Source organism: Lissotriton helveticus, chromosome 9 (assembly GCF_964261635.1).
Source record: "Lissotriton helveticus chromosome 9, aLisHel1.1, whole genome shotgun sequence".
Lineage (NCBI taxonomy): Eukaryota > Metazoa > Chordata > Amphibia > Caudata > Salamandridae > Lissotriton > Lissotriton helveticus.
The window spans coordinates 1,007,189,669-1,007,216,735 of NC_136070.1; the positions used below are offsets into that span (position 1 = coordinate 1,007,189,669).

The 27,067-nt window shown below is 43.9% G+C and overlaps 1 protein-coding gene across 1 annotated transcript in view; it reads left to right on the top strand.

Annotated features, from left to right (window-relative positions):
• The first annotated feature begins 2,110 nt into the window (after positions 1–2,110).
• PAF1 (PAF1 component of Paf1/RNA polymerase II complex) overlaps positions 2,111–27,067 on the top strand; it is a 63,751-nt gene continuing 38,794 nt past the window's right edge. Inside the window, exon 1 of the mRNA XM_078661326.1 lies at positions 2,111–2,371. Within this exon, the coding sequence (XP_078517452.1) occupies positions 2,325–2,371 (47 nt within the window). The 5' untranslated portion in view covers positions 2,111–2,324. The remainder of the gene's footprint in view (positions 2,372–27,067) is intronic.

A 27,067-nucleotide genomic window follows, 5' to 3' on the forward strand; every position in this document is an offset into this window, starting at 1 on the left:
CCCGAGTATTGTCTCCCGTGCCGGGGGAGGGAGCTTTGCAAGTGCGCATACAGCCCCGCCACAATGGAGATGGGTATCGGCCGCACCGTATACAACAGGGGGGTGATGAACCTGTTTGTTGGGACTCCGTATAAGAATACGCCCTTTCCCCTCCAGCCCCCCTCAGACGGTCAAGCAAAGCCGTTAGGAAAGTGGGATACGCATCTTTTTATTTTAAAATACCAACCCACCTCCAGCATTTCCAAATTGACAGGTCGCCGTTCTTAACGTATTAATACGGAGGAAATAGGTAGGTTGGTTGTACGTTCCGATGAAACATACAGCAAAATGTCCGGATATAAAACTGAGGATTTGCCTGAATGTTGCACTACGTAAAAAACAGCAAATTTAGGCAGAAAATTGGTGGTAGACGAGACCCAGTTTGCTCTGGAGTTTTCATTGTAGCAGAATATGTCAAGGCAATTCTGGTGTTCGATATTTGACAGGCTCAATGTCGACCAGGTGTGGGGGGTGCGAGGGATGAGTGAGGATGGGGTAGCAGGGGAGGGAACACGGCCTGGGGGAAGCTGGCTGGGGAGGGGGAGGAGAAATCCAAGGAAGGCTGTGTGCAGGGAGAGAGGGGAGGAGAGAGGGGAGGTGCTGGAGCTGACAGGTCGCCGTTCTTAACGTATTAATACGGAGGAAATAGGTAGGTTGGTTGTATGTTCCGATGAAACATACAGCAAAATGTCCGGATATAAAACTGAGGATTTGCCTGAATGTTGCACTTCGTAAAAAACAGCAAATTTAGGCAGAAAATTGGTGGTAGACGAGACCCAGTTTGCTCTGGAGTTTTCATTGTAGCAGAATATGTCAAGGCAATTCTGGTGTTCGATATTTGACAGGCTCAATGTCGACCAGGTGTGGGGGGTGCGAGGGATGAGTGAGGATGGGGTAGCAGGGGAGGGAACATGGCCTGGGGGAAGCTGGCTGGGGAGGGGGAGGAGAAATCCAAGGAAGGCTGTGTGCGGGGAGAGAGGGGAGGTGCTGGAGCTGACAGGTCGCCGTTCTTAACGTATTAATACGGAGGAAATAGGTAGGTTGGTTGTACGTTCCGATGAAACATACAGCAAAATGTCCGGATATAAAACTGAGGATTTGCCTGAATGTTGCACTTCGTAAAAAACAGCAAATTTAGGCAGAAAATTGGTGGTAGACGAGACCCAGTTTGCTCTGGAGTTTTCATTGTAGCAGAATATGTCAAGGCAATTCTGGTGTTCGATATTTGACAGGCTCAATGTCGACCAGGTGTGGGGGGTGCGAGGGATGAGTGAGGATGGGGTAGCAGGGGAGGGAACACGGCCTGGGGGAAGCTGGCTGGGGAGGGGGAGGAGAAATCCAAGGAAGGCTGTGTGCGGGGAGAGAGGGGAGGAGAGAGGGGAGGTGCTGGAGCTGAAAGTATGGCCGATAGGAGGGAGGGAGGCTGATGCGCGTTCGTGTTTGATCACGTGATTCACGTGATTGTAAACAAAACGCCAGCGGAAAGCCCTTAGTTTGACGAGGATTTTGGCTACTTGAATTCTCGCTCCGCTCGATGTGCTTGCGCGCATCGATAGGTCGCGAGACCTAAAAATGTGAGACCTATTTGCTACGCCAATGCTTGTTTAAAAGTCTTGTCAAAAATGTGCCTCCATGTCAGGTTGTCACCCTAGCCGAGACCCACTACCTGGTCCAAAGTCGGCAGCTCTGGCTATTAAGCCCCCCCACCCCACCCCTCTTTCTATAAAAATACTGATCAGACCGGTAAAATACCCTGTACGCCGGTATCACCATAAATCCACGTGTATCACTTCTTCTCATGGCTGTGTTTAAGCAATGGTTGAGAAGGTTGTGAGCAATTTTCTTGTACTATTCTTTCTGAACGCATTTCCGTGAGACACGAAGAATTCACTGCAAAAGTAGAAAAGACACACATTTGCCTACAGAAAGCCTGGCGCCACCTCGTAACTGTTTTACCAATCGAGTCTTTCTTTTCTTACCCTCACAGCAATGTTGAAACTACAATACCCATAGTCCCTTGCTTAGAGGGGGGGGGGTCCTAACGTGTAATTAAACGCAAAGTTGAGCCTGAACCGACATATTTATTTATGTAGATGTGGGCCTAGAGTCTCTACTCGATCCACCATTCCGTTTGTATAGTTCCACTTAAACCCCTGTCGGGTTCTGTAAACCGCGGATTTTAAGACAGGCATTGTAGGGGCAGCTTCTGCGTAGGCCCCCGGTTGCCTCTTGTGATTCTGCGTCTGCGAAGACCGTGGCCGTGTAGGAAATCAACAGCGGCAGCCATGGCTCCCACCATTCAGACCCAGGCGCAGCGTGAAGATGGTCACAGGTGAGGCCAGCGATCGTTTAATTACCCTAGGATTAAGGCCATATGCGGCCCGCAGATTACGTTACAGCCCAATACGTTATAGGAAGCTGCATTTCAAAGCTCGCCATACACTGCCTCTCGTGACGTCACGGCGTTTGCGTCATAGCAGAAGTGCGACTTAAGAACATAGGCACTTTGTACACACTGCTCTGTCTCTAGGCATATAATATGGTCAGCTCTGTTGTGCTTACTTTTCGAAAGAACACTATTGGTGGGAATGTATCCGCTCGATTTGATAGCATCCTGGTTGAACTGGAATTGGTAGCCTTCAGTACGATTGCCTGGGAATGTTATATCCCTAGTTGTTTGATTCGCTATCTACTTTATATCGTTAGCCTTTGTAGGGTTAAGAGCCAGTGATAGAGGCTGTCACTTCTCCAAACTGAATCTAAGGCTGTGATGAATGCATTACTCAGGGTGGGATCCCTCCGGATCCCACCCGATCAAGAGATAGCATAGTGAACCCCACCTCTCCGCCGGTCAAGAGATAGCATAGGTTACAAGAATCCTAACAAAACCATCAAGGGTTATATGCTAAATGAAATATCCTTATTAAGTCTTATGTGAGAAGTTTATTATTATTATTATTATTATTATCCAATTTGTGTTCAGTCAACACCAGTTTAACAGGCAAGTTAGTCAGTGAGCTTTCTCTAAGCAGTGACTAATAGTTAGAATAAAAATCTTGTATAGTTGTTGATAGGCATAATGTTATAATGTTGCTATATCGGTTTTCATTAGTGGGCCTATTAACATAACATTGTCCATTTAGTAGTAATGCACACATTCTACAAAATGCTATTCACTAATCTACTTACTGAGATTTCTGCTTCACCTGTCTTCTATGCATAGATCTGTGCCAAAGTGTGGAGATTTCCGTACACTTAAGCTTGGGTGTATGTTTTAGTAGTAAATATGGGCGGGGAGGGGCTGGAAAATGGTGAATTCTTATACCTAAATGGGATGAGTTTAGGGAGACGTATGCAACAAAAAAAAACACCTACCAAACAAGATAAAGCCCATTGCTAATCACAGTAGGCACAGTATGGTATCTGGGAGCAACTTTACACTAGGAAATAGTGAATAGCAAAAAAATGTAAAGAAACTAAGATGCAGTAGTAGGCGTGCCCCCTCGATGCACGGATGTCACTATTGGTTGCAGCTATTACCTCAGGCTTGTTTTTAATACACCGGCCACTGCCCTTGACACCCCTGTTTCAGAGGTTGCTAAGACTTCACATTTTCCCTGCATACAGCAGGGGCAGTTGGTCAGCTCAATTCATCCATTTGCTAACTTCACTGTGAGTGACTGCATTCTGCCCTTGATAACGCTGGTTCAGAGGTTACATAGACTGAGCCATAAACAGTAAACTGAACTTTTTTTTAAGTGCTATGCTAATATTGCAGGTCAACATGTTTCAGACATTGCCTTTCACTTTTCGCTTTTTTGTGCCTGCCTTGTCTGTTCATGTTGTTAAGCTTCATCAGTTAGTTAATACCAGGGCCACTGTAATTATGCGATTGTCTGACCACAGCGATTTTTGCATAGTTATGGGTTTGCCACATAGACCACCATTTTCCGCATATTTTTCCCTAAATAATTTTTGTTTTTAGCTCAAACGTTTCAAAAGTTACTAAGAATGCAGTGACCTGTGTCACTGCACAGTGGAAGACCCTTTGCAAAAGTTGACTGGTCCCCTTTCTGTTGCTTATTGCTGTATTTGGTTATTAAACTGGTACTAATGAGGTTTAACCAATGCCCAGACCTTGTTAATTGTAACCAGCATTGGCAAAGCCAATAGGTATTGCCTATGTGAGCTATATTGCTTTTGTCTATGTGGTGTGGCATGTTATGGTATGGTATGGAGGCCTCGAAAAATCAAACATTATACTACACCTGCAGGTCAAGTAACTTGAATAATCTACTCGACCTAACTGTAATGTACTTGGCCTGTAAACTGGTCTCAGATTGTGTGATCAGTGGCAAATATTTTGTGTTACAAAGTCAACTTTTTCTTCATTCTCACATATGAGTGCACCTTCAAATATGTGAGTTTAGCATTTCTGCTTTACAAAACAAAACTCTTTTTTATGTTTAAATAGATTAGACGTTTGCTCCATGTGTAATAAGAAGATAGTCCACATTTAGGGAACCCATGATCCCTGCTTGCCTCTCTGTTGACTAATAGCATTGCCATCAGTGCAGGGGCAGGAGTGTTTCCCAGGCCATATTTAAACCCCCCCCCCTTTTAATAAATATATTACTTTTGAATTGATTTTGGAATTAATAATAAATATATTACTAAAGCATGATGTGGCAGCGTCTATCATTTACACAAAGTAAATTTCCAAGCAATGGGCAAAAACCTTCCCACTATCTTGCAGCGTTACTGATGAAACTATATAGTGTATTAACAATAATCTGTGAAAAATGGGTTTCAGAAAAAATATTATCGTTTGCACACCACCAAGTAATGTGTTCTGATATGGTTTTCGTCTTATTAAAATACTTTTTTCAATACACAGAAGTACACAAAATGGTCTTTCAAAACTACTGAAATATATTTTGAAATGTTTGTACAGTGGACTTATTAGCTATTTAAATGTGTTAGGAAAAACGCGATACCCTACAGTCTTTCATTTCACACTTCGTACAGCAGGTTAGACGGTTTACTTTACAAAATCCTGGAATTCTGCAGTCTCTGAAGGAAAAGTAATTGCAGACTGACTTCTGACCTCTGTCTCAGAACTCCGAGCAAATCTGCCAAGATAAAAAACAAGATTTAAAGTCATCTTTATTGCTCCCTCATTTTCTGACTTAACAGAACACCTGTTCTTTGTCAACTCGCTTGACCTGATAAAATCTGACACGCCATAGCAAGTAGATTTTTCGAGTCCTGGTATGGCTTGGCCTGTCATTGTAGAACAGGGTATGGTGTTATGGCATGTCACTGTATAATATGGTATGTCATTCTATAGTCTGTAAGGTATTGCCTGTCATTGTATGGTATGTATGCTATTGTGTGGCCTGCCATTGTATCGGATGGTATGGCCTATCATTGTATAATATGGTTTGGTATGGTTTTGCGTGTCAGTGTATGGTATGGTATAGTACATTACAGCACGGCCTATCAATGTATGGTATGGCCTGTCATTGTATGATATGGTATGGCATGTCATTGTATAATATAGTGTGGTACAGTTTGTCATTGTATCATATGGCATGGTACGCAGGGGTGTGGAATTTAATAAAATATCTACTTGTCCATGGGGAAGGTTGCTTCATAAATCTACTTGTCCTGTAACAAAATCCACTTGCCCATTTGGTGCCATGTACTGCAGCGACAAATTATGGCAGAAATCTCATTAAGTAAGAATTCTGATATAGCTTCCTTGATTATGCCAGGGCTCATACCATAGTAGTGTTTGAATACTTGCAATCCACTTATGTTGCCATGCTTCCGCAGATCTACATACTGGGGCTGAAGGTAGTGGTAAGCAATAGTTCCAGGGTCAGAGTGCCCTTTAGTCGGTGCAAACCTACTAACTTGCATGTTTTAAGGGTTTCAAAAACTCTTTTCTAATATTTTACCATACAGAGAAATGTTGGAAATTTACTCCTGACTATGGTAGACGTAAACCTTCTTCCAGGGTTTGGAAAAAAGTGGTTGGAGGAAAAGTGAACTTGCAAACACTCAGATTTTCGCGAGAGCAAATCTACCAATGCATATTTTCCCATACTAAAATACAGTTAACAAATATTTTCTAGGAGTACTGTTTATTGTCCTACTTCTGTAAATTCTTGGGAATTCACGAAAGCCGCATAGCTACACTTAATGCAAGGACATGTACCTTGGGTGCACTTTTGAGACTTTCTTTAATAATTGGACCCCTAATATGTTCTGGCGTGACCATGACCTTTTGTGTTTCTTAAAGTTCTGTTTCGGCTGGCTTCACTGTGAGTTGACAGCATTCTGTTCTTTCACAAGAAGCATATCGGCACACAAAGTATTTTTGTTCATTCCCAGTAACTGCTGTGGCAGTGTGTGCTTTTTGAGACCAAAACACTATTTTTGCTTTTGCCAATGTTTGTTATAATGGTGAGGGCCTAGCAGCTCATACCCCAATAAGGTTTTACAAAAACCATGCAAAAACAAGTCACACATTGACATAACTAAAAAGCTGACCACTAATTTCAGACCCACTGACTTTGCCAATGCTTGTTTGTTTTTGTTTCCCATAATCATTGAAACTGGTTACACTTATTTTCCGTTACAAATATTTTTGGGAAATACTTGCATACATCAACATATGTTACTAAATGATGATGCAAAGAAAGGGTACCTGAAACTTTACAGTAGTTGAGCTAAATTATTATTTTTCTGCTTTCATTTTTTTTATGAACATTTTATTTTGAAAGCAAAGAATCACCAATCTTGCTTTCAGGCTTTTGCAAATATTAGCATCAAATCAGAGAGCATTCTGGGAGCATTATACATAGCCTCATTTTGCTAAACTTTGAAATATGTGTGTACACATTTTTGTACTGGAACCACTGTCAGCAGTGTAGTCGGCGCTTACAACATTTAATTAGAGCGCTCACCCTAATAAAAGGCTTTCAATTAATGAACCATAAATTCAAGTTTGAACAGCATTAACATATGGGAAAAAATATTACCTTAACTGCAGATTACCTTCCCTGATCCATAATGTGCTACTGCAAACTGGCAGCCAAAGGGTTTGTGCTGCAGGTTGTTGGGCCTACTTGTCCCAAGGACAAAATAAACATAAAAACTTGTTGCCCTTGACCCCAAACAATATGTCCTGCACGTCTGGCTATAGGAATTCCAGTTCCCTGGTACGGTTTGACGTATATTATCATATGGTATATCCTGTCATTGTACAGTATAGTATGGCCTGTCTTTCGCTTGTAAGGCATTATATATTATTATATTATATATTATGGGTTGGAATAGCATGATCTGGTCTAATGTATTTGTATGGGATCGCTTGTCGTATAATATGGTATGGCGTATCATCATATTGTATGGTCTGTCATTATATAATATGGCCTATCATTGAATAGTATTATGTGTTGTGATATGATATAGTATGTCCTGTCGAATGGTATAGCCAATCATTGCTTTTTAGGTCTCACCTGAGCCAATGCGCTTGCGCATTGCTTCGGCGAGATTATAGTAAGCAGAAAAGAACAGTCTACCAAACGGCTGCGGATCGCATACAGTATTGTGATCTATGCGCGTGCACAGAGCCAGTCATATCACACACCACCATATGTCTGTGCCTCGGGATCAAACTTCAAAGGCTGCCGCTCCCCCGCCTCCCCGTGCACATCGCGCACCACCATTTGTCTGTGCCTCGGCATCCGACTTCAAAGGCTGCCGCTCCCCCGCCACAGCAATGCCGAGAGCTTGTTTCTGGACGAAAGTGAAAACCTACCATTGTTGTTGACAGTAGCCTTGCTCCTCAAATGCTGTTGCTGTGTTGCCATCTCTCTAGGGACACTCCGCTTGAAAACACTCGACTTGCTAGCTGCGATGCTACATCCGCTATGCTTTGCCTCTAGAAACGTTGATTCCTCGCAGACTGTGCTGACTCTGCCCCTCCTGATTCTGAAACTGACCAACGCAGTCTCTTCTCTCTGTCTTATGCCACCATTTTCTTCGGACCCTCACCCTCCCTCACCCTCACACCCCCACACACCCTCACACACCACATCACTCAGGGGCACCACCACATCACTCAGGGGCACCACCACATCACTCGGGGACACCACCACATCACTCGGGGACACCACCACATCACTCGGGGACACCACCACATCACTCGGGACACCACCACATCACTCGGGGACACCACCACATCACTCGGGGACACCACCACATCACTCGGGGGCACCACCACATCACTCGGGGGCACCACCACATCACTCGGGGGCACCACCACATCACTCGGGGGCACCACCACGTCACTCGGGGGCACCACTCGGGGACACCACCACATCACTCGGGGACACCACCACATCACTCGGGGACACCACCACATCACTCGGGGGCACCACCACATCACTCGGGGGCACCACCACATCACTCGGGGGCACCACCACGTCACTCGGGGGGACCACTCGGGGACACCACCACTTCACTCGGGGACACCACCACTTCACTCAGCCCAACCACATCAGCACTCGGCACCACAACAGCACTGTCCTTGCTTGCTACCAACAAGAATTGCCATAGCCAATAGGACTCGCATTAGGAAAGTGTAAGCTATGGCTTTGTGAATAACAATGCTATTAATTTATATATTTTCAAAGCCAACACATATTTAAAAAAAATGTGTCATTTACAAAACCAATAGCTCACACTTTCCTAATGCGAGACCTATTGCATTGCAAATGCTTGTTATGTTATGGGTATAGTATTGTCATGGTATGGTCGTCATTCTAGAGTATGGTATGATCTGCTTGGAGGGATAAAAGGAGGATGCTGATCCGGGTGCGCCAAAGGCAAGCCGTCTGCGGCCGTACGGGGACCGGGGCCAAAACCCCTGCTCAAAATTCTGTTAGAGTTCAGTGGAGTGCAAGTCAACTTTATGATCTCTGTCCCAGAACCCCTATGGCGTGCTACCACAGCATGAAAGTAGATGGGGATAGGGGATGTAAAGAGTGTCAATTTGTTTTCTGTGTGGGAGATGAGTTTAAGCAAGAGACAACTAGGCTCACATGTAGTCTGCTGAATACTAGATCTATGCGCAAGCACAGGTTGGATATCTTCGACCTACTTACGGATAAGAAGCTCGACCTCCTATTCCTCACGGAAACCTGGTTGGACGCAGATTCGGAGCCAGATATAATTGAGGCACTCCCCTTGGGGTACATGATGGTCAGGCTGGATAGGATGTCAGGCAGAGGGGGGGGGATAGCTATTGCCTTCAAACTGCAGCTCAGCTGTCAACTGGAACCTTGGACTATAGCTGATAGCGAAGCGGGCGCCTTCACTATCAGGGTTAACCCGCGCATCACGGTAAAGGGACTCCTGGTTTATAGACCTCCGGGCCCCTATACTCGCTTTGTTGCAAGCTTGCTAGAAGGTATGTTGGAATCTGCCCTACGGAGGGATAAGTTCCTCCTGTTGGGAGATTTGAATATGTATTTAGAGAACTCTCTGGACATGGGGGCTGTAGATCTGTGTCAGGAACTGCAGTCACTTCAGTTCAATTTGAGCCCGAAAACCCCTACCCATAAGGATGGCCACTTATTGGACCCTGTGTTTGCTAACTGGGGGGAAGTGGAAGTGAACTTGCCTACCCCTATCCCCTGGTCTGATCACTTCTTTGTTCCTTTTGTAGTGAGAATTCCAGGACTTAGAGCCCCGGAACTGCAGACAATGAGCCGTCCGTGTTGCAAATGGGCCGGCTTTTCTCGGGCAAAGTTTAATGCTGCCTTGATTAAAGGAGAGCAGCCTGGAGGTTCCGATGCTGAAACCGCATGTGGCAATCTTAAAAAACGAATGAGAGAGGCTCTTGATAGCACTACTCCACTACGTTTGAATAAATCATGGTGTAGATCTCTAAAATCAGCCGCATGGTTTAATGATGACCTGCGCCTAGCTAAAGCTGAATGCAAGCGTTTAGAGAGGCAGTGGAAGGTAGCCTTTCTTAACCAGGCCAAGCTAGAATATAAAGATAAACGGAGAATCTACCATGGATTAATTAGGCGGGCTAAAGCCACGCATTATGCGGAGAGAATTGGGGAGGCAGGAAATTCCACTAAGGAATTATTTAAGATCTGTAGGGAAATCTCCATACTTAAACCATCTACTATGCCCATGGAAAGTTAGGAGGAATCTTGTGATTGTAACGCTGGCTTCTTCTCAGAGAAAGTGGCCACGATATATTCCTCCTTTCCGGTAGCTAAAAGAAGGGGTGTAGAGTTTGTGGAGCCTAAGGGGACTGACGGGGGAGAGTGTAGGTTGGAGAATTTTACCACCCCTCCACCCGAGATGCTCCAGAAGATCTGCAGGTCCATAAAGTCAGGGTCACCAAGGGATCCCGCCTCGCCTAAATTACTCGTGGAACGTCTTGACATCCTTGAGCCCTTCAGGCATCTGTTAGATGTGTCATTCAGAACACACACAGTGCCAGAGGGTTGGAAGCAGGCGGTGGGACTCCCCCTTCAGAAGAAACCCAACGTCAGTATGGAGAAATTGGACAATCTCCGCCCCATTTCGCTGCTGCCCTATTTGGCCAAAGTGGCCGCGAAGGCCGCTAATCTGCAACTTATGGCCTACGTGGAGAAAGCTAATCTTCTCCATCCCACGCAGTTTGGGTTTAGATCGCTCCACTCAACTGAGTCCGCTCTACTTATGGCCATTGAGACCATTAGACAAGGAGTTGATGGGGGACAGACAATGGCTCTTATCCTTCTGGACCTGAGTGCCGCCTTTGACACTGTAGCACATTTCACCTTGCTACAGTGTCTGAATAAGGTTGGTGTCTCAGGTGCAGCGTTAAAGTGACTTAAATCGTTCCTGACGAACCGTAGGTTCCAGGTCAGGCAGGGAGCCCATTTTTCCAGAGCGAGGGATTTGGATCAGGGTGTGCCCCAGGGCTCTGCCCTGAGCCCCACCCTGTTTAATCTCTGTCTCCCCTGTGGCAAGTATAGTTGAGGAATATGGAATGCGAATTGTGTCATATGCCGATGACACACAGCTGGCCATCTCACTGTGACGGGCTCCTGATCTGGAGGCACCCAACTTCGGAGCTTGCATGCAGGAGCTTGCCTCCTGGATGGATAACAACTGCCTGAAGTTGAATGGTAGCAAGACAGAGGTGCTCGTGGTGGGGGGGAGGCCCGTTGGTGTGGTCATCGGCATGGTGGCCACCTTGCCTTGGACCAGCCCCTGAGCCATGTCAACAGGCTAAGAACCTGGGTGTATGGGTCGATTCGGACCTCACATTTGCTCCGTAGATCAATCGTGTGGTGGGGGCTTGCTTTGGTGTTCTGAAAGGTCTACGTAAAATCATTGACCTCCCCTCTGGAGCTAGAAGGACGCTGGTGCACGCCCTTGTTACCTCACGTTTAAATTATGGCAACCTACTGTACTTAGGGGCCACGGTTAAGAGCCTTGACCGTTTACAGGTGATGCAAAATGCAGCTGCCCGGCTGGTCCTGAGGCTGCCAAGAAGAGCTGCTTCGAAATCTGCTTGGAGGCTCTTCATTGGCTGCCGGTGAGGAAGAGGATTGTGTTTAAGGCCTTATGTACGTGTCATCAGATCATCCAGGATAAGGGACCTAGGCCTCTGCAGGCCTTAATCACTACATACAGGCCTGTCCGCTCCCTCAGGTCCACGGGCACTGGCCTGCTGGTGATCCCTAAAATAAAAAAAGCCCGCATGGGCGGTAGATTGTTCTGGCGGCTAGGAGCTGGAACAAACTTCCCTGTGAGCTGCGTCTGGAACCTTCGGAGGCTGGGTTCAGAAGTAAGCTTAAAACCTTCCTATTCCTTCAATAATATTTATTGGTGCTTGTAGCACAGGAAGGGGTGGGCTGCCTGCAGCATAGTGTGGGGTATGGGGCTTCTTACTCACTACAGCGCGGGGACACGCCGGTGTGCGTAACCAGGCGCTTTATAAGTTTCCTTTTATTATTATTATTATTATTATTATTATTATTATTACCTTGTAGGATATGGTATAACCTGTCATTGTATGGTGTAATATGGTTTAATATGGCCTGTCATGGTCTGGTATAATCTGTAAATGTATGGCATGGTATGGTATAACTAAGGCTCCAAATGTTCAGTTTTTACAAATTTTTACAGATACATGCAGACAGAAAACAATATGTTTTCAGTCCGTATTTATTTTTAAAAGTGACTCTCCAAGCTGTCATTCATGAATTCCAGGCAAACAGCGGAGCACATAGAAAGCATGTGGACTTAAAAACAAGCATTGGCATAGCAAATAGGTTTCCCCTTTGGGACCTTGTAAGTGTTTGTCCATGCAACAGTTGATGTTGTTGCACCAAGGATATTGTACTGCATAACTAAATACTTCTAAGGTTCCAAAGGTGAGATCTATTGGCTATGCCAGTGGTTCCCAAACTTTTTTGACCCGTGGCTCCCTTGATCTAATTGGCAGTTAGCCGTGGCTCCCCCCCATTTTTTTACCGGTGGACGGGTGGGTGGGGATGTAAGCCCGACCTCGGGAGTACTTCCTGTTGTTTTGCCTGCTTCCGTTGTGCCCTCATACTACCCTTCTGTCCGTGGCAGCCCCCATACCACTGACTGCCCCCTCTGTCCATGCCAGCCCCGTGCCCTCAGACTGCCCCTTCTGTGCATGCCTCCTTTCTTTGTGCACTCAGTCTGCACCTAGTGTCCATGCCTGCTTCCATCATGCCCTCAGACTACCCTTCTGTCCGTGCCTGCCCCCATACCCCCGACTACCCTTTCTGTCCATACCTGCCCCTATGCCAACTGACTGCCCCCTCTGTCCATGCCTGCCCCCGCGCCCTCAGACTGCCCCCTCTGTCCATGCCTGCCCCCGCGCCCTCAGACTGCCCCTTCTGTGCATGGCTCCTTTCTTTGTGCACTCAGTCTGCTCCTTGTGTCCATGACTGCTCCATTTGTACCCCTGATTGACCCATCTGGTAATGCCTGCTCCCACTGTGCTTTCAGACTTCCCCTTCTGTCCATCCCAGCCCCCTTCGTGCTCTCAGACTACCTTGTCTGTCCATGCCTTTCCTCCACGTCTTCTCCCTTCGTGCCCTGAGCCTGCCCCTTTCCTCCATGCCTTCTCCCTTCGTGCCCTGAGACTGCCCCTTTCCTCCATGCCTGCTCCCTTCATGCCCTGAGACTGCCCCTTTCTCCTCCATGCCTGCTCCCTTCGTGCCCTGAGACTGCCCCTTTCCTCCATGCCTTCTCCCTTCGTGCCCTGAGACTGCCCCTTTCTCCTCCATGCCTGCTCCCTTCGTGCCCTGAGACTGCCCCTTTCCTCCATGCCTTCTCCCTTCGTGCCCTGAGACTGCCCCTTTCTCCTCCATGCCTGCTCCCTTCGTGCCCTGAGACTGCCCCTTTCCTCCATGCCTGCTCCCTTCGTGCCCTAAGACTGCCCCTTTCCTCCATGCCTGCTCCCTTCGTGTCCTGAGACTGCCCCTTTCCTCCATACCTGCTCCCTTCATGTCCTGAGACTGCCCCTTTCCTCCATGCCTTCTCCCTTCGTGCCCTGAGACTGCCCCTTTCCTCCAGGCCTGCTCCCTTCGTGTCCTGAGACTGCCCCTTTCCTCCATACCTGCTCCCTTCGTGTTTGTGCCCTCTATCCATTATTCCATGCCTGTTGTCTTTGTGTCCTCAGACTCAGGCGCGCAACACCCATTGGACTCACAGGGCTTCAGCCCCCGACCCCCCCCTCCTCCTCCCCGGGTGTCAATCTGCGAACTGGCAGCTTAGAAACTGGACATGGACTGTGCCAAGTTTTTCATGGGACTGGGATCCATTTGGGTGGGAAGAGGAGGGAGCTATGACACAAGGCATTTAGTGTCGAGGCTGTGTTTTACCGATTCGGCGTGTCTGAATGGGGTTGACATTATGTCTGCTATTCAGCAGGAAGGGATGCGATGGGTTAAACCCCAGGAGACGATGTCCTTTTCAAATTTGATCCCTGAAATAGGTGCGATTCAGATCAGCGAGGGTGTACGTTGCCTCCTGCACCCCTGCAGTCCAGTCCGTCCACTCCAAGGATATTTCAATGTCACTGCTTTAACAGTGTTAGAGGGCACCCCGCTGTGATCTGTGCTTCTGATATAGGAGCAGACAGGTGAGAGGCACCAGTTAAGCTAATATAGAGGTTGTGGAGAACGGAGACCTACCAGCACAGGGAGGAAATGACCCTGGGATGAGAGGAGCAACTGCAGTGTCAGATGGGGTGGGAAGGGTAACTGCGATGCCAAGGAGAGATGCACCTGGCAGGTGTACCCAGAAGGGACTTCAACGTTGGCCACACAAAGGAGAGAGGGACGTGTTGGAGGTTAGAAAAGCTGAGTTACGTTAATACTGGGGTGGGATGAAAGCCTCAAACCTGGTGTGAAATACACATTTAAAGAAAATTAGATGAGGGGACTTTAAGATGACCCGGGAAAAGAAACGGGAAGGATAACTTGGACTAAAACCCGCATTTTGTCACTGAGCACGTTGGCGGTGGGGTTGCTTGCTCGCCTGCGCCTCCCCTTCATGTGTGGCAGCCCAGGATGAGACAGCATCCCGGGTGCACACACAGCCGCACCCGAACGCTTCGCAGGTCTTTAAAAGACCATCTGCGTGCTAATGAAGCCTTGTTGTTTTTTCACCCTGTCTAAGAGCCCCTGCAGCTCCACTCTGCATGTTGCCCACATCGTGCCGCGGCGCCCCTGGCAAGTCATAACGGCGCACCAGGGTGCCGCGGCGCACAGTTTGGGAACCACGGGGCTATGCCAATGCTTGTTAATACAGTGGGCGGGCCTTCCTTATGGTAGTGCACGAGGCAGGCCAGGATGGAGTTATAAATCGGGACAGTTGTAATGAAGAGCATCTATTGTTGCCTCAGCACTGATGTATGAGTTCATAATGCAAGTGAGCACTGCTCACAGGCATGCTGGAGAGGGTATGTAGGGAAGGAAACGCGTACTGAAGAGGAAGAAAGGCGTGCGTGCTGGAGAGGGGAGACAGGGAAGGAGGGCAGAAGAAGGGGTCAGGAAAACAGTGCTGAAAGGGGGGGCGGGGAGACAAGGAAAGGCATACTAAAGAGGTGGCAGGAAAGGATTGCTTAAGAAGGGGGGGCAAGGAAAAGTTGGCAGAGATCAACAAGTTGACAAGGGATAGCAAGGGTGAAACAGGCAGTGGAGGAGCAAGCACGCGCGGCTGAAGCTAATTGAAAACGCGCTCCCGCAAGGTGGATGCCAGCACACGCACGAGTGCTTGAAAAGAGCTGACCGATTCCTAAAGGTCACTCCTAGAGCAGCGCTGCACCCTATGCTCTAGGCGAGACCTAAAAAGGGTGTTCTGACACTAGCCAAGAAGAAATACCTTTCTTTATTAAAGAAAGGAATTGTTAATGTTAAAATATTTTTGAACATTGTATATGTATGTGATGCATAGGCCTAAAACATTTTATATAGATTATGTGTTTATGTACGGAAGGTAAAGATTAATAAACTTTAGCTTTATGTATTAGAGTAATAGTTACAATAATATCTACAAGTTCTAAAATATATGAAACATTAAAAGCGTATTAAAGAAAACTAAAAGTGAATACGACATAAGTAAATGTTTGTTCACTTATGCTTCATTCTTACTTCTGTTGACAGAATTCATACTAGTACAAGTATATAGTATTTAAAAAAAATTGTCTATTTTTTTATTCCTTTTTTTAACTAGTGTAATTCTTTTGTTCCATTTAAGAAGTTAAATTATACATAATTCTTCCTTAAATCCATTTTATGTACGTTTACGTGTTAAAGTACTTTATTAAAATAAATTATAATAAAATATGTCAAATTACTTAATTTAACACTTGGTAACATCAGGTGCAGATTTTCGAGTGCAAAAATCGATTATGATTTTAATATATGCGATTTCTAGGCAAAATAATTCTGAAACTCATTGTGTGCTAAAAGCTCATAATTTCAGAATCAACGTTCAATCTTAGTTTGCGGTAGTACTAAATCCAGGTGCGATTATACTGCACATGAATGCTTTTTATCTTAGAATGAGTGCAGAAGGATATATTGGTTATAGTGTTGTGTGTGACAGACAGTTGCACAGCCTGCCTTGTTGTTTCCGAAACTGGGATATTGTATGGTTGTTTTCTGATGAGACGAGCGAGACGGTACCTGTGCTGCTGTATTCTCCTAAAAGTGCTTGTTTGATTAGTCAATATGTAGGCCTTATTTGGGCCTGTGACATGGAGGTAGATAATATGTAGAACATTCTGTAAATGTTATATTGGGGCAGATAAAGTTGCCGCACACATTTCCTTAGGGTGGCTTCTGTCCCAAAGGCCAGAGATAGTACGTATTTGCTTTGAACTGCTCACATTTGCAGCTCTAATCAAGGGCTACTCAGTCTTTAAACAATAAGAGCCAAAATCAAATTCAATAATAATGGTTCACATTGATTCCGGAAAAAGTGAATTCCAGAAAGAAGGTGTCACCGTGTCAAAAGCGCTTCCGCACCCTACACATTACAGGAATGCACTTAACAAATATATATTTAACACACCATAATATAATGTTTCACATGTGCAAGTCTAGGTGTTTCACATGGAATTGCCAAAATGCCCATTTCGAGGATGGTAATGACTAGCCAGACTCCAAAAACAATTGCTTTTATTTCGAAACTCGCAGTTCAAATTTGAGGCTTTTGACAGTTTGTTTCAAACTGAGAGGAGCAAGCACACGCGGCCGGAGCTAATTGAAAACGCGCCCTGCACGACAGTTCTTTTCAAGCACTTGTGCTTGTGCTGGCATCCACCTTGCGGGAGTGAACAGAGGCATGCGGGCCATCTGTTTTCAATGAGCGTGCGCGCCGCTGCTCGCTCCCGCAAGGTGGATGCCAGCACAAGCACGAGTGCTTGAAAAGAGCTGACCGATTCCTGAAGGTCACTCTAGGGCAGCGCTACGCTCTAGGCGAGACCTAAACAGGCGGAGATTTCCTTAAATATACGCATTAGTTAACATATATTTGTATATAATGTTATATTTACGTGTGGGTGTTTTGTTTTATTTGGCAGCCTAATTTGCTAAAATTCAACATGCATCAAAGTATGAATGCATGTTTATTGGTTAAATAAATGTGGAAATATACCATTTTATGACTCTGTTTATTCTCAAAACACAAAACAAATATGGATAAATACCCAAAAAATTGCCAAAAAATAAATGTGGATAAATACAGACGAAAATGTTTAAAAAAATACCATAAAACCGGGAGCCCTAGGTATAACCCGTCATTGTATGGTATGGTATGGTTTTGCCTGTCACTGTATGGTATGGAATGGTCAGTGGGGAGGCACACACAACAAACGATGATACAGAAATCCAAGTATTAACACAGATTAACTGTCAACAAACTGCAAACAATATTAGCATAATGTAAGCAATTGTTGGTTATTTTTATTGGGGTCACCCTTCATGCATGGAACAGTGCACATGTTCCCAGTTAGTATGTTTGTTTTCACCATGTATTTCTTGTCCTATCACGTGAAAGTGAATAATAAAAGGCATATTAAGGAAATATATGTTGGTAAATATCACTTAGTCACTGTCGCTTCCATGCAATTGGTTTGCCTTTATTTTGAAGAATGTGAGAAACGAAAATCAAGCGCTCAGGCATGAAAAAATAATTTGCAGAGAGGAGGTGTAAATGTAAACTTGCACTTCTCTGCATTTCATGGCGAGGGTTTATGTGACTGCTTGTCTGGAACTTGAAACGTGAAACCAAAGTAATGCCCATGCACACTCAAAATTAAAAATAACCCTGCACCAGAAAATCATTGTATTTATTTCTATCCTGATTTGATGGTGAAACATTTTTTAATTATGAGAGCACTTTAAAAGCGCATTTTCATGCCCTTTTCACTGCAATGTACAGAGCATAGTTAGCTGCATATTTCCCGCAAAAATCAAATGATCTATTGTTTAAGATATGTTTTGCAATTAAATCACATGTACTCCGAATTAAAAGTGGTGTTGCACCAGCAAACCAGAGTAAAAATTAAAAACAGTACTTGAAAGTATTTAACTCTGATTTGCCAGTGCAATATTACTTTTATTTTGAGTGTGCATAAATTCCTTTCAAAACTTGAGCTTTAAAGACTTTCTATCCGTGATTTTCTTTTTAAACATTCACCCAAATAAAGCCTTCAAATTGCAGTGAAAGAAGCATAATTGAATCATGCGTTTTGAAAGTCAATCAAGCGTACTCTGAGATCTAAGTAAACAGTCACCAAAAATGCTCCATCTTTCAGTAATGCATTTTAATAACTTGTCACGGATATTAATCTCATTTGAGGCCCTGGGGTGTGCGCATTCCTTTTCCATGTTTAGTTTGCTCTCTCTGGGTTGCATCCGATCCCCAAGAGTAGCCCTACTCCTAATAAACGCACTAACAGATTCCCTGAGCAATAGTGAAACTTAGCTGGCAGTCCTATTTTTAGACATGAAGGGGAGCCAGTTTACTCTAGAGGCAAAACAAGCCACAATGTGGGAGAAAGAAAAAACCAAGCAGTCAAGCGGAGAGTGTTGAGAGACGGAACAGGCGCCCTTGGAAAACAGCGTCTGACATTTGATTTTGTTTTTTGAATGCACAACAAATGTGACGAGATAAGGACAAGACTTTCAGGCCTGTTTACAGAACTAGCGCAGAGAAGCACGAGCGCTAGTGTGAAGTGCTCCAAATCTGATAAAACAAATAGTTCCTAAAACAGTTGCTAAAATGGGAGCTGTGGATGTATTGTAGTAATTGGTTCATGCTCTCGGAGCGGGCTAAACACTGAAAGAGGTATGACCCATGCATGCTATGGACAAATGGCGAGAAAGAATAGGAGAGTGACGATGGAACCAGCAAATGGGAAGCCTATGGGCGGGGCGGAAGCCCACAAAACATATACATGTCTCTTCGAGACAGCGCATACCGACACCTAAAAATGTCAAACTAATCATGAAGTACAACTATTACAAAATGTACTGCATAATTTGCTTTGTTGTGCTGTATAATTTACTCCACCTGGCAGCATAATTTGGCCCTCCCCTGCTGTATAATTCTAGTGGCCCTGGTTAAGACCAATGTAGCTGGAACGAGACATTCAGAAGGTACAAGAATGCTCCAAATCTCACAATACTTTTGGCCTTTTTAAAAAATGATTCTCATTCCACTGGTAAACATACCGCTATGGACTTAAATGTCAGAAGTTTGAGACCATTCTAGCAGATTTGGTGGTTTAGCCTTTTGCAATTGATCACCATTAAATAGGTGAATATTACCAGTACACTTTAATTTCTTGCCTTCAACTGTGCCTTCAGAGCAGCAGAGTGTTTTGCGGATGCTGAAAAGCCAGATCTACTATCCTAACTTAAGTCCTAGAATATTTGAGAAAAGTGCAACGTTCACCAAAATCTATCTGAAGATTAATTTATGGCAAAGACTGAAGGCTTGAACTGATTGAGTCGCCTTCTGGATTTCCAGAAGAAAGGGTGACTTTTCTCAAGAGTCTGCATGGACTAGCACATACAGTGGGTGTCAAGGGCCTCCATAAGACGGCACTTAAAAGGGGGAAAATCCTCCCTAGATGAAGATAAGATTTGATGAGAATGTGAAGCATCAAACTCATCCAGAAAGAACAGGAAGGAGAGCAGAGCCAGTCCAAATTCCAGGACTAGAATACGGTAGAAGTTCAGTGTCAAGGATCAAACATCCGAGACAAAAATGGATGCAAGGGAGCTAATGCATTGCGATGCATCCTTCACACACAACTGCCTATATTTTTGGGCTAAAAGAAACTGACATTACAGGAAAAAAGTTACTTCGTCATAGATTGAGATCCTCAACAACTTCTTATGGACTGACCATCATATTGGAAAGGTCATGTTATATGGCTTGATCCGGCTTTGTTTTGGAAAGTGTGTGTTTGCTTGGGCATTGAATTAAAAGGCGAAGTTGGATATCTTTCAGCCAATGCTGCATTCTGCTATCCCATTTCTGCCATATGTGTCCTGTATACCCCAAACAGCTTGTAGAACACTCCTCCAGATGGCTGCTAACATAAGACACCAGGGCTGTGGCTGAGAGCGTCTCAGAACACATTGGCAGACAGTGAAATCAATTCTTCTTCCTCTTTAGGCCCGCACAGGACCTCTGGAAAGCTCGCAAATTCATTGTCAGCACAGGTGTAATAATTTACAATTCTTAAGAGAGCCTTGGAACATTTAGTGGGAAGTTTAAAATGTCCCAAGTATTTAAAACAAATGGTTAAAGTGTTGTTACAGCATTGTTTGGAAGTGCTGCACTGAGGGCACAGGTGAAGGCAAAAAACGGGGATTAACATGTTAAACCCCCTTTATTTACTATTGGCATTACAAAGCTGGATGATCCTGGCAGTAGGTTCTACAAAAAGTGCATACAGTATTTTAATTTGAATTACAAATACCTTTCCATAATTCAATTCTGCCACATCATTAAACACTTGAATAGTTAAGCTGGCATTCATAACTAGCTTAGTGCATGCAATATATAGTTTAGGTAAATTTATCTCTTAAAGTGTAACAGAAGCCTCAAAGTGTGTACATTTTGAATAAAAATTATGCATTTTATGTAACTCTATTGAGCCCGATTCTCAGAAATTCATAACTCTAAATCTGCAAGTCTACAGCTTCACATTGGTGCAGATTTACAATTTCGAGGCATTCCTTAAAGTTGCAGGTTTCCAAACAAATTCCTAAAGCATTTCTGATTTTCAAGAAATACCCAGAAATGTATAGATGTGAGTGTCCACCTACTCTCACTGTATTCTAGCACTCCCAGAACCTTCCTCTAGGAGTAGATTTACTCACATGAAAATCTTCATGAGAGTAAATCCTGTTAAGAGTGCAAAACTAACTATTTAGTCCAATGAAAGGTTATTTGCAGTTGAAAGCAAACCTGTGTGTGTGTGTGTGTATGTATATATGTATAATATATCCCACAGTAAAAAATAAATAAAAGTAGTTTTCTGTACTATGTAACAGTTTAAATTGAAAAAAACACAGAAATTCACCAGTTATAGTTATCTCAGGGAACTATAACTCGTGCTCTAAGGTAACGATAACTTGTGCCTCTGCTCAGCCGCAGCCCGTGGAGGGAGTTCCGTGGGGCAGATAGACTGGGTGGGGGGTGGTAAACACCGGAATATGGATAATTGGAGGTAAGTAAACAATTAAATTAATAAAATGAATTTCGTAGTGCCCTCATCACATTTTGCGATGCAGGGCGCGCAATGCAATTCGTTTTTTAAATGTCGTTGTTTACTTAACTCCAATCACCCATATTCCGGTGGTAATCAACCCCCACCCTGCCCCTCCCCCGCACCGCCTGTCTGCCCCATGGAACTCCCTCCACGGCCGAGGCTGCCTCTGCCATGCACTGTTTTCTCATCAAAAATTTAATTGCAAATGTTGCAGGGATATTATCAATTGTCATAGAAGATGTAATAATCAATGCAATATGTGGGGTAATTAGCAGTGCATGGTGAGGGCGTGAGTTACAGTTAACTTAGCACACAAATTATAGTTACTGGAGATAACTATAACTTGTGAATTTCTGTGGTTTTTAGAGTTTAAACCGTTGTTACTCAACATTTCACTCAACTATAACATTACTTTAACCTTTGTTTTTTTCAGTGATATATATATACCCACATAAATATATTACTCCAACCCTGCAGGAGCAGTTTTCTTTTGCTCCAGCAGGGTGGTAGCAATTCAAAGCATTTCCCTGACCAAGAGCACGGGCAGGGAAATGTTTTGTTTTTCCACTGATGGAAGTAGCTTTGTGCTCCTGCCCAGTGGGAGAACATTTGCACTTTCACTGTGTGCAGGAAAATAGGCAGTGTCATGGGGTTGGAGGCACTGGTACACCGTCACAGAGCTGGCCCTGGGGGTGGGGTACCCGTGACCCTTGTATGGCTCAGGGAGGGGGGGGGGTGCACAGCCCCCTTCCCTGTTACTTAAAATTCAGCTCGGGGGGTTGCGGTCCCCGGGAAGTCTCCTGGCTTGGGGAGGGGGAGGTAGTGCGGCCCCGCTCCCTTTTTTTCGTAATACATGGCCCTGGGGTTTGGGTCCCTGGGGCCCAATTTGGCTCCAGGCAGGGGGGAGGGGCTATGCCCACCAAATAAACATTATGTACCCCCCACGCATTTCGATACCCCCCTTATTCTTAGCCCCTCTTAACAGATCAACTAGAAACTTTCCATGTGCAGACTAGCAATTTCTGGAAAGCTTCTTAGAGATTCTTCAAACGGTGCCAACGTTATTAGCAACATGCCTCTCCTATAGAAACACAATCCTAATTATAACTACCCTGTGGCAAACACCACTGGGTTATACATACATATATATATATATATATATATATATATATATCAGTTAAACTCAGTGTCTTAGATTAGAAACTATATGTAACATTAATTGTTTTAATAATTGCAACTCTTAAGTATCAGTGCATTGGTTGTTCATTTATAAATAACAAGCCCTTACTGCTGGCAGCAGACCACAAATTAGAATTCCGATCAATCCAACTCTACCCTTTAGATGGTCAGTTAAGTAGTAGCAATAAATTCAAAAAGAGTTTAGATATAAGCAGGAGAGGAATAGATGTCTATTGGCAAAGACAATATAGAAGACTAAAAATAGACTATGCTTGGATATCAAACAAATGTAGGCGGACTGTTGGGAGGTGGCAGACCTAATCAGGCTTCCAATATTATATTATCTTAAGCTCTTACGGCTGTCATTCTGCCTATGATTTACATGGACATATAAAGCTGGATCTGTATTTTGAAACTACATCTGTGTGTTTGATGGCTTTGCATTTGAGGCTGTGTTTTGGGATATGATGGTTGTGCCTTGGCACGTCAGACTTAAAAGCCATATGAGGTTGTACTTTGGCATTTAATGACCATGCCTTGGAATGCAGTATTTGTACCTCTGTCATATCGTAACTGCACTACTACCATGTCTTGCTTGCACATTTGGCATATCATGGTAGCACTCTAGTTAATAAACAAATAAATAACAAAATTGCCTTTTATCTGCTGTTGTGTTTTGTTACTTTTTAATCTTTTCTTCTTGTAATTTGTTAATTTATGTGGTATCTGCCTGTGATGTCATTGGGGCCGTAGATCATTTAATACTTCCTAAGATGTCATCAATCTTGTCTCACATCTCCTGATCCAAGCGTCAAATAGTACATTATGTAATATGCATCACCTCTGGCATTTTGGTGAATCGAAAGTCATGCATAGGGTGTTTTGTTTTTTATTGTTAGTCCAGTGTCTGGTTAGAATTGCTGTTTAATGTCCAAATATGAAAACTAGATTCCTTGAGTAGGATCTGGCTACTAAATCCTCACAGCCTTTACAAGGTAAAGAAAGCTGCTCAAAACACTCAGGGAAGCGCCAAGCCCAACCCTTCTCTTAATAAAAGAGCACTCGGAAGCATGGCATTTGTAGCCATCTTGGAAGCCGAAGTCTTATATCAGTATTTTCTTGCTGATTACCATATTACACACTTTGCATTATCGAGGTTCCCAGGACAGAGCTGATCATGTGTTCTATACAAACTAAAAAGTGGTCTGAAATTGAAGGTTGATATTCACCACGTGTGCACCATCTGCGCACATGTACTCTTGATTGATGCACATATTCACAAGTACAGTTGAGCTTGTTTTAAAATATTTTATAATTATCAGGTACATACATAACATGCTTTCAACATGGCAGTATCTCATGAATGTCCCCTATATTAAGCTTTCACTCTTTTGGCCTCAATTGTATACGGGACAGCCAAAGACATGGAGGAGATTGTGGAACACCTGGCCAATCTCAGTTCAAGAAGAGCAATTGAAGAAATAATCCATGGAACTAGAGGACCTGAAATTCCTGTAATGTCTTTGTAGACTGCATTACTTCTTTCCAGCGAAAACGGTGACCACACTTGCAGAAATCCATCATTTATGTGGGGGTAAAGAACATAGTTCTCCGTGATATGTAGTAAGACATACTGTGAAACCTGGGCCTTTTGGGTCATCCTGGAAAAGACAAAAGTCTCTGCTTGCCAAAATCGGTAAAAAGGAATCCGGATTTTATTATCTGTGGTAAAGAAGTAGAGGCTCACAGTGACTAACCTTTGTATATCTCATAGTCTGCCGGTGAGGCTTAAACTATATTGCGTTCTCTCTGTGGAAAACTACAGCATGCATATTGTGTCACGACAGACCATACATTTAGCCCATGTAATATCACTTCAAAAGGTATTTGTCCACACAATTTTGTAAGTAATATTGTATTGAAGCCCATGTGTCAGGATATAAATCAGAACACTTGTAGAAATTGTTTGCCTACAGATTTGCTGATACTTTGGGTGCAGAATAAAAGCAGGAAGGTTAATCAGTTGTTGAGTATCCAGGAAAAAAGATATTTTGGCTCTCTTTGATTAAAAGTGACTAACCCAATACGGCAGAAGTCACTCGATTGGGGAAACAAAATACTCAAAACAAGCTACAGTATTATATAACTATCCACCAACTCTGGGGAAAAATCACCAGCCAGGTCTATCACTGCACTAATCCAATTCCAGAAAAATTCTTATTCGAAATGCGCAATCCATAGAAAATGCGTCACCCACTGGTTTGCATAGCAAGAGACAATAGCTAAGTTGAACGGGTATGGAATGGATCTATGGGGGTTTGCTCCGAGACTAGATCCAGCAACGAGTCCGGAGAGACATGTATTTGAGCACTTCACATAAATATACTATGTCTATAGTGTGGTCAGCAAGTGGCAGTTGCTGCAACCCACCCAGATGGCACTTGAAACCTGGACAATGCAACCAAACACTTGGGATGGTGGGAATAGGAGACTAAACACACACCACTATGGATAGGGACTGCACTAAGGGAAGTTGGGGAAACTATCTGGATATTGTCAGTGACAAAATATATGGCTCTCCACGTTAGGAGACCTAGTAGATCAAAGGTGAGTGAAATCGTTTAAGATTCTCCAAAAAGAATTCCAACTGAATCGCATGCAAAATACTGAATCATGCTCTGCAGGCCGAAGGCGTGGACTCAAAATCAATCCCTAATAGCAGCCCCCTAGAAGCTACAATATTAGGAGAATAAATAACTAGCAAGGTGGTCTCGCGTATATACCGTTTCATCGCAGCTTATTACATGGGAAACCGCAAATGCAGCACACCGGAATCAAACGGATTACATTCTTAAAATATTCCTACCACATTTCAGCAAAATGCAGAAAGCAGTATTAAATGCTGAATTTGATTGATTGGGAGCTAGAATAAATATGGACCGAAATTAAGGATGAATCTCAGAAGAGCTACTCAAGACAAAAAAGCAAAAGAAATCCAAATGGAAGACCGAATAAAGACTAGAAATTGCACGGAAAAGAGGGGAAGCAACAAAAGAGGATTCAGTTAATGTCCTCACCAAACTGTACCAACAGATGTAGAAAACTGCAAATTAGCCAGCAGTTTAAAAAGACCTCACTCACATCCTGCAAACTACATTAATTTCCTTAATTTCACATGTTAGCAAGATAATGTTCCATATAATAATAATCAAATTGCACAATGTCTGCTAAGAGGAATGGTGGGAGCCCAATCCTTCGAGTTTATAAGGAAAAGGGAACATACAAGGCCTGGTCGGAGAGTGCTTGAGCGGCTCCCGAAGCAGCATCCTTAATGGGGGTGGACTAGCCCTGATTGAAAGTCCTCATCATCCCACAGTAGAAGGGACAGTTGAGCAGGTAGCTACACAAATAGGAACTGAGAATTCTAATCCCCAGCCTTTGGAAACTGCCAATAAGATCATTCTTAATCATCAGATCACACGGACCATATCCTGGAACGTTGCGGGCATCAATAACAAAATAGATGACCCTGACTGGAGATCATTTATTGGTGAATATGATATATGTATGTTCCAAGAAACATGGGCAAGAGGAGAGGTTACCATGCTGGGATTTGCCTCCTTTAGCATCCCGGCAATTTCTGTTGGTGTAGGGAGACCATCTGGGGGATTAACCACATGGGTAGGTGTCCACTTAGGTTGCACGGTTGTGCAACTTGATACCGGCTCCAGTGATATATTATGTGTCCAATTGCATTTTCCTCTTAAAACTCCTATTGTTTTAATCAATGTTTACTCAAGTCCTACCTCTAGGGGAATGGAGTCCACCACTGTGGAGGAATTAGATATATTTCTATCTAGCATCACTTTAAAACATATGGGCATAGTAGGAGGGGACTTCAACTGCCAGTTCAAGCCTCTTGAGGGCTTGTATCTTGACAGTATTCTTGAAGAGGACCTCCTTTTTGAAATACCGGAATCCAGATGCCCAATAGTGAACAAATGGTCTCCCTTGGTAATCCAGATGAATTGCCTTGTCCTTAAACACTCATTAAGAGCGTGTAACGGAAGATCACTTTCCGAAACATCATATGGTTACACGTTCCATAGCAAGGACCGAGGGTTCCTATTAGACTACATTCTTATTAATATTAATTCTTGTGATAGGATGGACGACTTCAGAATTCTTCCCCGTGTAGATAGTGACCATGATGCGTTAGTAGTGGATCTGCAAATATTGAACCCCGGGAGAGCCCATTATGATGATACTCCTGATGATTCTAAGTTAATTGTTTCAAACTGCAGGAGGTGAGTACGCTGGATTAATTTTAGTCAATCACAGGAAAACTTGAGTAGTCTCTATGATGCTTTATTACCAATATTTTTAGAAGCCTCTACCCTATATAATCACAATAGGGACCTTATGGATAAAGAGGCGATCGGGTTAAACCTCGATAAACGAAAAGAAATTTTATTAAACTAT